The sequence below is a fragment of the Artibeus jamaicensis genome, unplaced genomic scaffold (genome assembly GCF_021234435.1).
Source record: "Artibeus jamaicensis isolate MK-2021 breed Jamaican fruit bat unplaced genomic scaffold, CSHL_Jam_final contig_518, whole genome shotgun sequence".
NCBI classification, from domain to species: Eukaryota; Metazoa; Chordata; class Mammalia; order Chiroptera; family Phyllostomidae; genus Artibeus; species Artibeus jamaicensis.
Window position 1 is genome coordinate 3,226,933 of NW_026521870.1, and position 12,806 is coordinate 3,239,738.

The 12,806-nt window shown below is 36.2% G+C and overlaps 1 protein-coding gene across 3 annotated transcripts in view; it reads right to left on the reverse strand.

The window, feature by feature from the left end:
• The window catches only part of MAGI2 (membrane associated guanylate kinase, WW and PDZ domain containing 2), a 1,409,833-nt gene that overhangs the window by 462,005 nt on the left and 935,022 nt on the right, over positions 1-12,806 (reverse strand). For all 3 annotated transcript variants that reach the window (XM_053668925.1, XM_053668924.1, XM_053668923.1), the window contains exon 6: positions 6,050-6,129. In XM_053668925.1, the coding sequence (XP_053524900.1) occupies positions 6,050-6,129 (80 nt within the window). The remainder of the gene's footprint in view (positions 1-6,049; positions 6,130-12,806) is intronic.

Sequence of the window (12,806 nt, forward strand, 5' to 3'; positions counted from 1 at the left end):
TGAGTGATAGAAACAAAATAAAAATAAACAAATAGGACCACACCAAACTAAAAACTTGTTTACACAGCAAGGAAAATCATCAACAAAATGAAGACAATCCACTGAATCAGAGAACATATTTACCAATGATACAATACCAAAAAAGGGTTAATAAATTTATCCAAAATTTATTAATTGATAAGAGGTTAATATCTAAAATTTATAAAGAATTTACACAACTCAATACCACCCCAAAAATACAATTAAAAAGTTGACAGAGAACCTGAATAGACACTTCTCTAAAGAGGACATACAGGCCAATAGACATATGAAAAGATGCTCAACATTACTAATAATCAGAAAACTGCAAATTAAAACCACAATGAGATATCATCTCACACCTGTCTGTATGGCTATCATCAATAAACCAACAAACAATAAGTGTTGGCGAGGATGTGGAGAAAAGGAAACCCTTTTGCACTGGTGGCAGGAGTACAGACTGGTATAGCCACTGTGGAAAGCAGTATGAAGTTTCCTCAAAAAAGTTAAGAAAATGGAACTGCTTTATGACCCAGAGATTCTATTTCTGGAATAAATTTGAAGAAATCCAAACTACAGATTTGAAAGAATATATGCATGCACCCTCATGTTCATTTCATTGCAGCATTATGTATAACAGCCAAGTTTTGGAAGTAGCCCAAGTGCCCTTCTTGACGGATTAAAAAAAAAAAAAAGGAAATCTTACTATTTGTGACATCATGGATGGACCTGGAGAGTATTATGCTAAGTGAAATAAGCCAAACAGAGAAAGACAGGTACCATATGATCCCACTTATACGTGGAATTTAATGAACAATATAAACAAACAATTAGAAACATATTCATAGAGATAGGGAGCAAATCGACAGCTCTCAGAGGGGAAGGGTGGGGAAAGGCCTCAGTGAAAAGGTGAAGGATTAAGCACAAAAAGAACCCCTCAATTCATACACACAGACAACAGTATGGTGCTTACCAGAGGGAAAGTGTGTGGGGAGGTAGAAGTTGGTGAAGATGGTGATAAGTGGTGATAGAAGAAGATTGGTGTTGAGGTGGTTAATATGCACTACAATATACAGATGATGTGTTATAGAATTGTACACTTGAATGATACATAATTAGTTTAGGCACTGTTACTCCAATAAATTTAATAAAAATAAAAAACCCCAAAATGTGTGTCAGTTCTATAAAATGCACTTAAGAAACAACATATAATTAATTAGCATTTTAAAATATTTAGAAAGGCAACTTTCTTCTCTTTAAAAAATCTATTTACTAAATATTATAAAACATAGCTTATACTATCTTTGTTTATGTTCATTTTGGACATGGTTATTTTTAAAGATAGATTAAGTAATGGTTCAAAGGTTTAGTTAAGGCCAATTGAATACAATTTACATATAGGTAAATGGTTAAGATTACATAATCTTTTCTGTAGTAAACACGAAAAGCTCACAATTCACATAAATACGAAACCAATAAATAAGAAATGAAGCCAATTAGTTTGTACAACTTCAATGATTAACTTTGTGAAAATTTAGATCCAGTTTAATAGAGTGAAGGGGGAAAATCTCCAATTTATTAATATTAAGCTGGAATTAGCTAGCTGGATACTTTTAGCTCACATGGGCTTATTCTTTTCCCTCTGTCCAGGACACCCTACAGTAATTCAAGGCTGTAGGCCCACTATTCTGAATTTCTGCCTGTTAGTCTTCTGTGAGGTTAATTTGTTGGTTCAGAGAATAACAAAAGCAAGGAAAGGAACAGTTATTTAGAGCCTATGGTACAACACAGAATAAATATTATTCCCACTTTATGGGTAAAGAAACCTAGGGTCCCAGAGATTAATTACCTTGCCCAAGAACCCACAGATTTGGGTTTGGAATAAGATTTTCCCTGACTAAAAATCCTACACAATTTCCTCTTCTGAATATAAAATACTGTGGTCCTACTGATTTTAGTTATTACATTTAAACTTAAAAAAATATTAATCCTACCAGGACTTGAGTTCATTTTTGTATTAACCAGGACTCAGTGGCTTCTGTGGGATGTGCCACCACTGGGGTGTTTGTGATTGAAAATGTCTCAGATAAACCCTGTGGTACTGGTTCTGAGAGCTGGATGAATATGATGGTGCTTTATATGCAGTTCAACCAAGCTTGCTTCAAAATTATTTAATAGTTAGCTGCTATTTCCGTGGTATTTTTTAAGACTGTATTGGCTTTCTAAACAGCATTCCCCCAAATATAATATTAGAATCCAGTAGTGGGTGGAGAAGTTTTTCTGCCATGTAGACCGGTGCTAAAACCCCTAAGTGCACAGCGCTCTGACAAATGCATAATTTCAGTACTTTCAACCATATTGTGGGAGAAGGAAGTATGTTTTCATGTTTAGTAGCATTATTATCTTTGAGATAAAAAGCTAAATAAGTGCTTTAGTGTCAATAGAACATGCAGTTGTTTAATTTGTATTTGTACTGAGCCATCCCATGTTCCCTTTTTCCCCTTGGTACCAGTGAAACATTTGGTAGTTTTTTTCTCTAGTCCAAGAATAATTTAAATCAGTTGATACCTCCTTCCATCTGCCTTTCACTTGTCTTCTTTTTGGAGTTGACCAAGGAGTTGACCATATGTTTACACTGTATGCACCTGTGTAAACATAGCTGAAGAAGCGTACATCTACATATCTACATACACAAGCTACATAACTTGTGCCTTCATAATAATAGGCACACATATACAACATAAAGTATTACTTAGCACTTAGAAATTTAATCTTGAGGTGTTAATTTTTTTATCCTCATGTGAGGACATTTTCATTTTCTTTTTTCAGAGAAAGAGAGGAAAGGAGAGAGGAAGGGAGAGAGAGAAACATTGATGTGTTGCTTCTATAAATGTTAGGACTGGAAAGAGTAAAGGTCTGGACAGGGGGTCGCATGAGCCTACACCAGAGGATGGGGATGGACCTGCAACTCAGGTACATGCCCTGATGGGGAATCAAACCCACAAGTCTGTGGTTACTGGAGGATGCTCCAACCACTGAACCACACAGGCCAGAGCAAGATTAATTTACAAAATATAAATTCTAATACTAATAAGGAATTCATAGTATGCAACTCAATAATGCCTCAAATGTGTAATTTAAATATTATTGCAATAAAATTTCTGCTTCCAAGTGGGATGAAGTGAGCAGGTTATAAACTAAGAGAACACATATAAAATCTACATAACATATAAAAAGTGAGCAGTTAAAGAGAATCAGAGAACTGCTGAAATAACAGGTATAGACCTTCAAGATTCTGAAGAGGACCCTGGAGAGGTGAGAGAAGGTTTTGCAGCAGATTTTACTGATTCTGGGCTCTGGGCATAATCCAGATTTGGCCTGAGAAGAAGACTCCTGCTGGGGGTTAGATGGGCCAGTACTGAGTTTAGTAATCTTGAGGCACTGAAGTGATAAAATACAGAATTGAGAGATCTTGAACACATGGCCAGTTATCCCATGAGCGCATTTGTCAAATTCTGAAGCTACAAAGTCTCGAGGTAAAAAGCTAAGCTAAAACCCCTGAAAAACACCATGAATTTTTTGGCAGTCTTTCATTACCAAGAATAAAAACACTTAAAAAATAATTGGTGTTTAAGACCTGCCATAGGCAGCCTCCGCACGAATGCAGTAGGCCAGAGTTGGTCCTGTGGATCACACCCAGCCTGCCATCATTTTTTGTATAGTCCATCAGCTAATAACAATTTAAACACTTTTAAAAGGTTGAAAAAAAAAGAAAAAGGAAGAGAATGGATGGCCTGAAAAGCTTAATATGTTTACTACCTGACTCTTCCACAAAATAATTTGCCAACCTGCAATACTTTTAACTTTTAGTTAAAAACCTGGGTGGGTGGGCAAACACCCTGAGAATAGGAGCAAAGCAGAGACAGATTGGGTCTTATGGAAACTTAGCCCAACCTCAGGCTGGCTCAGCTCCAAATTGGATTAAGGTATAGTTAGTGATTCTACTGTATCTCCTTAGTAGAAGAAGGATAAATCTTCACTGGAAAAGATATTATCATCTTGAGCCTCTGTGAAATTTTAATAGACATTTTACACACATTTCAACATTCAGAAAATCATTCCACTAACTGTTTGATCTGAGATGAACTGTGATATTTATAAAGAAGCCTGACTTAACTAGCAGGATCAACATTAATCCATTAACAGCCAAAACTTTAAGCAAGCAATTTTAATCTATGTTACTGAAAAAAAGTAAAACAGAATAATAGTATTTCCTAAAAAAACTTTTGTTGGCAAGGAAACTTAAAACATGTTTAGAATACTAGCATTCTAACTAGCTAGATGGTAGTTTCTTTTGTAAAACATTACGATAATAAATGGAATAAAATCTATGAATTATTTATTTTGTGGGAATAGTAGTTGACCAGTTATAAATTATTCTGAGCTATAAGACTGTATTCTAGGACTCATTTGTCAATGACAAGAGATTCACAGACCCTGGCATCATACTTAGGCATCTACCATCTTGAGAAGACAGACAAATGCAGATGTAGGGAAACCTGGTAACACTGAAATATTGTAATTATGCTTACATCTCTCCCAGGATTTTAAAGTGTAACTTTAATAGGCTTTTATAGTGAAAAGAACAACTCAAAGGAACAAGAGAGTTGAGAAGTTCAAAATGTCACAGAACTGCAAAATCATTAAATTTATTTTAATTAGTATACACTAAGGTTTTACATCTGTGGCACAAGTAAATTGTAACTTCCAGATACAATAGATCAGGTCATTCATTTATAACCCATCACAATCTGCAACGTATCTCAATATTGTCAAAGATATAACCTAAGTGTGCTCAAAGTCCAGGCCACATGTGCTTGAACTTTATGGAATTCAAGCACATGCAGTTGTACTATTACAGGGAAGGCACAGAGATATAGCTATGAATGGAAACATGTAGATAGCATTTAAAAACTGGATACATATGCATTCAAATATGTACATATAAATTGTATACTACCATTAAAAATTAACTCATTTGTGAGCAGATCCTCGACAACACAGGAATAAATATTTTCCAGAAACTATTTGAGAAAGCCAGAATTGCTTGCAAAGCAAAAGGACTTTGACATTAAGACTTTAAAAAACTTAATTTTTAAAAGACTTTTTAAAAAAGTTTAAATAGCCCTCATAACTTTTTTAACTTTTGAGAATTCTTCAATGATAGATACCTCTGAATAAGGCTCTAATAATTTGATCAGATAAAGGCTATGAATATAGTCAGATAATAAGTCATTTGGAGACTCTTATATGTATAACTGTAGATAACTTATAAGTACTCTCTTACCATTAGACTCTATATTAAGAAATTACAAGTATCTTCAATAACAGACTTCATCTGTATAATTTCCTAATTTGAATTCAAGGTTTATATTCATCTAATACTCAAAATTGTTTAAAAAATTCTTTACATATATGAAAACAGTAGATTTTTAAGCAAATTAATGGAAACTGGGAAATACTAAGGATAACCCAGTATATTTGTGAAATTAATTACTTTATTTAAATGTCTGATTAAAGGAAAGATATAGATCTTTATGTATAGGTCTTCGTACCACCAAGTCCTTAATAACTACCAGAATACTATCGAAATCAAACATTATTTATAGTTTCACACTACTATTTCTCTACATATCATAATTAACTCCAGTGAAAAGACCAGAGTACTCAAACAGACATATTGCAAACAAAAAGCCCTTAGTAGTTGGTGGAACGTCAAGGCCAGGAGTCAAACAGAACCGACAGAGAGGACAGCGACGTGAGATCCCACACAGCCTCCTCAGAGAGAAAAAGGAAAACCACATGGCAATGCTGAAATGCCGAGTTAATTCTCTCCTCTCTGAGCATTTAGTACCACATCTTTAAAACTGCTTCGACTAGATTATCGCTTCTTTAGTCAAGACCCTCTCTTAAGAAACACAAACATTCTCGAAGTGCAATGATGAAATACCATAAAAACTTAATAACCTACCATTTTCTTTGCACTCTTCTGGAGGTTTAGCCTTTTTTGCAAGTCGTGGATCCAGCCATGATGTTGTCTTTGTGTTATGGCTGAAAAGAAAAGAGATCACTCTGAACAGACACATACTGAAAGGAATCAAGTTTATTCCCTAAGAAAAAAAGGGAGGTTAGTCCAACAAAATTGCAATCGATACACTTAATTTGCTTACTGGTTCTAAGTAGCCCTGAAGGAGGTGTAAGAGTAATTGTGCAAGGCAGCTGTAAATTTGGCAACCTCAGCTCCCTGTCCTCAAAGCAGCTATTTTTATTAAAATCAACTAGAATGTTGCCAAGTTAACCTCATTGAAAATGCAGAACTCATCCAGAGCAAAAGGAATTTATTACAAATACAGGATTCTCCAGTTGGAAGAGCACAGTTCACAGGCTCTGATACCATTTCCTGAGTTTTGCAAAGAATTATTTCCATAGTAAACCTGCCCTTTCCATAAAGAGTTGTGTTGTTACTCTTTACTACAGAGCTGGCAGAGGCAGCACAAAAGTGATGCAAATTATATCATGTCCTTGGGATTCCTACATTTTCTCAAAAAATGATTAATAATAGCAATTTCATTAACTCACCTTTAGCTATCTTTCATCTAAATACTTTCAATCTAGCTAGGGCAATAGGGGTAAGCCTGTCTGTAATCTAATATTCCTGAAATGGAATTTTTGAGATTTAATACTAATTTTAACATTTTTATTTTGAAAAAATGTTTTCTAGAATGTCTTTTACTAGAAATTTAAAAAGCAAAGTGAGATGTTCTTAGTGCAGCTTTTTTTTCAAAGAGGTATTAGACTCACCTGTTTTAGAATCACCTGGTGGACATACTAACATTGCACGTGCTGGTTGTTACAGGATCACTAAAGCAGGATCATTGGGGATGGATCCACAAAAATCTCCCTTATTGGCAAGGTGATTCTTCTGCACATTACAATTTTAGTACTACTCAGTGGCTCATAACTGTTCATTGAAGCTAAAAATCTTTACTGTGTATAGCTGTCTCAAGTGGTCTCACCTACCAATAGACAAATTATCAAGGATATGACATTTTTGAGTGCTTCAGAAAGAGAATGAGCAAAGTTACAGGTGTGGAAGTGTCAGGTTTATACAAGGAAGTGTCAGAAGGCCAAAGAATAGAACATGAAAAGGAAGAGTAGAAAAAAATAGGTTGGAAACATAAATTAAAGCTAGACAATAGGGATATCTGTACAAAATGTTAAGAAAGTCAAAATGATAATGATATCAATTTCATATGTATTTTCTACTTTTTTCAATGGAGTTTAACTGCTTTGTCTTACTGGAAGCACAAGTGTTACTAGATAATCTGATGAGCCAATCTGCCATGAGAGCAGAGGTCAGGAAGGCATCCCAGGCAGCAGGTTTAATAGCAAACTTGTAGAGGCGAAGTGCCTTCCTAAAGAAGGGAATTTCGAGTCAGGAAGGAGGGAAGACAGAGACAAGATGGGCAGTGGGGAGAAGGTCCAAGGTGGTAAAGCACTCTTTAAATGACGTTTTTCCCAGATGATCATCCTGTCTCTGCCTGTGTGTAGAGCCTCTGACCTGCATGGGGGTGATGACTATCCCGAGTATGAGGAAAGTAGTACTGGGTTCAGTGTTTGATGCTCCCATTTTGGGAAAAAAAGGTCACTTTGAAAATGCTCTTTATAGACATGCTTCATTTCTAAGTGTGGCTGTGTGTGTGTTAATGTCTATATTTTTGTGTGCTAAAACAAATGTTGGGGGGCGGGCAGGAAAAGAAATTCCTCTTCTTTATAGTCATATCTTCTTCCAAATCCTTCCTCCATGTTGGAGAAATGTCATCTCTAGGTCTCTAAGACATGTTCAGAAAAGCAAACATGTCTATAGATAAATATCATGGTGCTATTACTAAGGCTCTGCAGGGAGTCAAACGACCGTTTCTATATCTTAACACCATGGGTCTCACATACTGGCTAACATAGAAGAGAACTGTGCATTTCCTATCTTTCCTGAATTTATATAGAGCATTTCATTACAGGATGAGTTTTTTAGGTTAAACTAGCATTAATGGTATGTCACTTTTATACATTTTGACAGACTGAGTCTCTTAGAGTTAACAGCATTTTTAGCTGTTCCTTGGAAATGATTCTGAAAGAAGTGTGGGTAATAGTTACTTCCAGCAATTGTCTTAATCATCACATAAAGATACAGCACAGTATTTTCCAATAGTGACTCTCACCAGTTTTGCAAATTTATAGGCTTCTTCAATGTGTTTTATAAAGGGGATATTTTCAATGCATCTTGGAGACAACAGACCAAGTGGCTTTCCCACTTCCTTTAAATTATATATTTTAATGCTAACAATTCCATTTGAACACAGGACTAAACATTGGGCATAAAGCTGTGTACAAAAATGAGACTGTTGAGGGATTTTTCACAATTTGCATACTACATTTTTTTGAGATTTGAGGATGTGATTTTTCTTTCACTTTCATCGCATGAATAGAGTCAAAAGCAGGACAACTCTTTCTTTCTCTCTCCCTCCCCTTCTCTCTCTCTCTAGCTCTCTCTCTTTCTGTGTCCATGTCTACCCAAGTTGTGTGGGGCACAAATGACAGAAAGATGCTAATGTGATAAAAACTTATATTTCAATACTAGTTTAATAGACACACATATATCTGCTGCATTTGTAAAGAAACCTTTCTTCTTCTGGCTGGGAAATGGAACAAATATTTTCTAGAAATTTTAAATCATAATAATATCCACTACGTATTTCTTTGGATCAAGTTAATGTGATGCTCGCGAAAAGTGAGAGATCCAGTAAAGTTGGCAGCTAATCTAGTTTAATCAATGTCATATTAAAAAATCCTGATGAAACCCTTTAAAATGGTTTACCCAGACTCTTCTCTAACGTTAAAGTCTATTCTGAGTCTGTCTGAAGGACTGGGACAAACAAGAAGTGAAATTTTGTTCAACTCAGAAATTCTAATTTAAATTCATATCAGAATGTCCCTGCAGACATGTGATAGGCTGACTTGCAATGAATCAGAAATTTGTGTATATTTTGTAAGTTTAACCTTTTCAAAAGAAACAGGTTAAATGATAACATCTTCTGTGGAAACATTCTGGTCACATAGAAAATGCTTCACTTCAACAGGAAAAGCTGCTGACATTATGGCGCACCATTGCAAAGTTATTCTCACTGTCTCATGAATGTCCTGATTGTCTGCTTCGTCAGGGGCTGCACCAGAACTTACATGCACATTTACCTTATTGTGATCGTGGCTGCATATTTTTAACTCTACTTTACAGATTGAGAACCAAGGTTGAGAGAAGCTAGGCAATGTGCCCGAGATCACACAGGAAGTGTGTGAATGTGAAAGAGCTAGGGAAGGGAACCAAAATAATTCTGCCACCCTGAAGCTGCCCTTTGGAGACAATGATTTTTAACTATCTATCAAGAGACAAGTCTCAGAAGGAGGCTTTGAGCCTCCCTTCTTTCCTGCCCAACAGATTCAGACAGAGAAACCTGTTTCAGGAAAGAGAACTTGGGATGTTTCCTTAACCTAATTTGAATTCAGTGTGAAAAACAAGGATTTCAGGCAGGTGCCTGTTAGCAAGATACCTTGTATTCCTTCCCTTTCTTTCTGAGTTACCTAACAGAATTTGCCACATATATTCCCCTCTTCCTCAACTACCTGTAAGTCACCCATTTTCACTTCTCAAATCTAAAACCTTGGTGCCTTCTTTCACCTTTGTCCAAAATGTCTTGTATACCTAATGTCGTCTCATTGTCTTTGGAACTTTTATACCTACGTGAATTCCCCTTTAATCTGTCTCTGTTGATTTGATTATTAGTCCAGCCAGAAGAACTCAGAAAGTGGGAAGAAAAATATTAACATTTTTTTAGCCCCCACATTGGCACTAAACCCAGATGTATGTCATTCCTAAGTCCAAAGTTTTTATGATCTGAAACCACAGGCCTAAACTTCACATTTTGCTTTTTATACTGAGGTGCTTTATTTCACAACTTCAAAGGGTAGTCAAAGATCTCTTTCCTAGTTCTTTTGCCAATGGTTTAGAGACAGAGACGTTATGTCTTAGTTGAGGATAAGAATCACTGAATGAAATTCCTTTGTGTTAAATGCCCTCTCCTTAATAGGTATTGTATTAAAATTGCACATGCATAGAATTGGAAGAGAGAACATTGTAAGTGAGGAGCCACAGATAATGTTATTACCAATGAAAATGAGTTATTTTGAGGCATTGAGAAGTGTAAATGTGGTGGCAAGATTTTATGCGTATTAAGGAGAATAATACACCGTTGGAACTTTGAGGGTAGGGAGGCTCTAGCAGCAAGTGCCCTGAAGCTTCTGTTAATCCTCTGTATATTTTCTTGGTACCTAGTAATGATCAAGGTGCCATTCAAATCATCCAACCCAACTTCCTGACCTTCCTGGGCTTGAGTTGAGACATTCACCGGACTTTCTGGCATTCTGTGCTGTCTATCTAATCTGATTACCTTATCGCTTTTTCCCAGGCGAGGCTCTGCCCCTTTATGTTGCCATTTTGGCTCTTACTGCACATGTCCAAAAGTAGAAAGACCTCCCTTGTGCCATCTTGACTTCTACTGTGCATGTCAAAATGTACTGTTACATCATCTGGTTTCTACTGCACATGTGCCCAGCAGAGGAATTTTTTCTCTCCTCTGTCCTCCAATAATCCAGTACTGGGCTAGCAGCAGGCCTTAGAAGATTTACTGTTCTTTCCAAAGATTGAATCCCCTCAGAAGCGGGCCCCTGGAGTATGTGAATAAATCTATAAATGCTATAGTTTCCTAGTAAGCTTAATGAATTGCTGTCCTAATATCTGATTCAGATTCCCAGTTCATTAAGATTAATACTTGTTTCTCTTTGCTTCCTTCCTTATTAATAACTAGCTAAACCCTTTCTTATTAGCTAACTACCTATGCTAACAATATCAGTGGAAACATTTTTCCTATGAATTTAACTTCTCTATTCATATCACACTCAAATCAAATTTTCTTCATTCACATATGAATATGTTTTCAGAATAAAGTCTGGAAAACCCTGATTTATATAATCTATATATAAATATTAGGTCTTAGAAGCTATATAAAATAATTAGGTTAATAAAAATGCTATCAAATTGTCCAAGAACTTATTATGATTAAAATGAAAATTTTCATATAGATCCTGCCACATTCTATACTCCAGTTCATTTTCCACTCATTTGCTCTATGTTTTTCCAGTCAGTACATACTGCTCATCACTTATCAGTTACTTAGGTGGATTACTCAAGGTTGACCCAATCAAAACTTTATTTTGAGACATGTCTCCTTTCCTGCATATTTCCTTTAGCTCTCTTTTTTTCCTACCTTTATATTGCTACTCAGATCGAAACAATGTTTTCACTGTTATACAAATATTGAATGGTATTTCATAAACTGCAATTTTATTTGTGCAATAAGAAACTTTTACTATCAAATACACTCCTTTCCTTTGCTCCATTTACTCTAAAAAGTGTAATAAACACAATGACAAATACATTGAATTTTTAAAGTCCTACTAGAAAACCAGTTCTAAATCTCAATATTTAATTGATAAACTATAATTTCATGCTGAGAAATACTGCATCAGAAGAATAGTAAGAGTTTGAGGTCAGTGATATTTGACTCTAAGAAATGTAATCTTTTGAACAAGGTAAACAAGATCCAGGAAAATATTTTAGAATCTGTTGAGCAATTCAAGACGTGTGTCAATGTTAAAGTTACAACTGTAGTGTTGCTGGTGGAGACCAAGGTCTTTTATGGGATCGCGAGGAAAGCATTGCATGGACCCACACACAGGAGGCTGCGGAGTGGCAAGATTTATTTAGGTGGAAATAGAAGGCAGTCCCTGGGTTTCTAATGTCTCGTCTAGAAAAAATTCCAATCTTTTTTCATCAAGGCCAAAACAAAGGCCAGTGTTCAGAGTTTTTCTTTTGTGTCAGAGCTTACTCCAAGGAGCCCACACAGTCTGCTGTGGCTCCCGGGTGGCCATGAGACCCACGTGGCTGCCACGGAGAGAACATGTGAATGGATGGGGTGAGAATATGGACACGAGAAAGAAGGGCTTTGTTCCCCGAGATTATATTATCTCAGGTTTAGGAATGACCAGGCACTTGTTCACAGTAACCAATCAAGTTTCCAGGTTTCATGGGCTTGTGCTGGGATTGCCTTGTAGCCAATCCATTCTGTCCCCAGGCTACACTGATCATCCTCTACAGTCACCATTTTGACTCCTGTATGCGCATCAAATTCTGTTACCTCATCTGGTTTCCACTGCACATGTGCCCAGCGATGGTTTTCCCCTCCCCCTCCCACTGCTAACCCAGTAGTAGCTGGGCGGAACCCGAAGAGGCTTTCCTGTCTGCCTAGAGGGTTAGATCTCCTCGGCAGCAGTACCCTGGAGTGTGTGAACTGGTCTGTAAATGCTGTGACTTCCTAGTACGCTTGGTGAAATGTTATCTTAATAACTAATTCAGCTTTCCAGGTTATTATGACTAATGTTTGATTCCGCATGCTTCTTTTCTTTATTAATATCTAGCTACCTATGCTAACAGTAGTAGTTATATAGATTTAGGGACAACAATAACAGATTATTCACTATATTTTATGTATTTTAGAAATAAACATTCATTTTTAAAGATTTATAAATTGATTATATCTCAGACAGACAAAGATTCC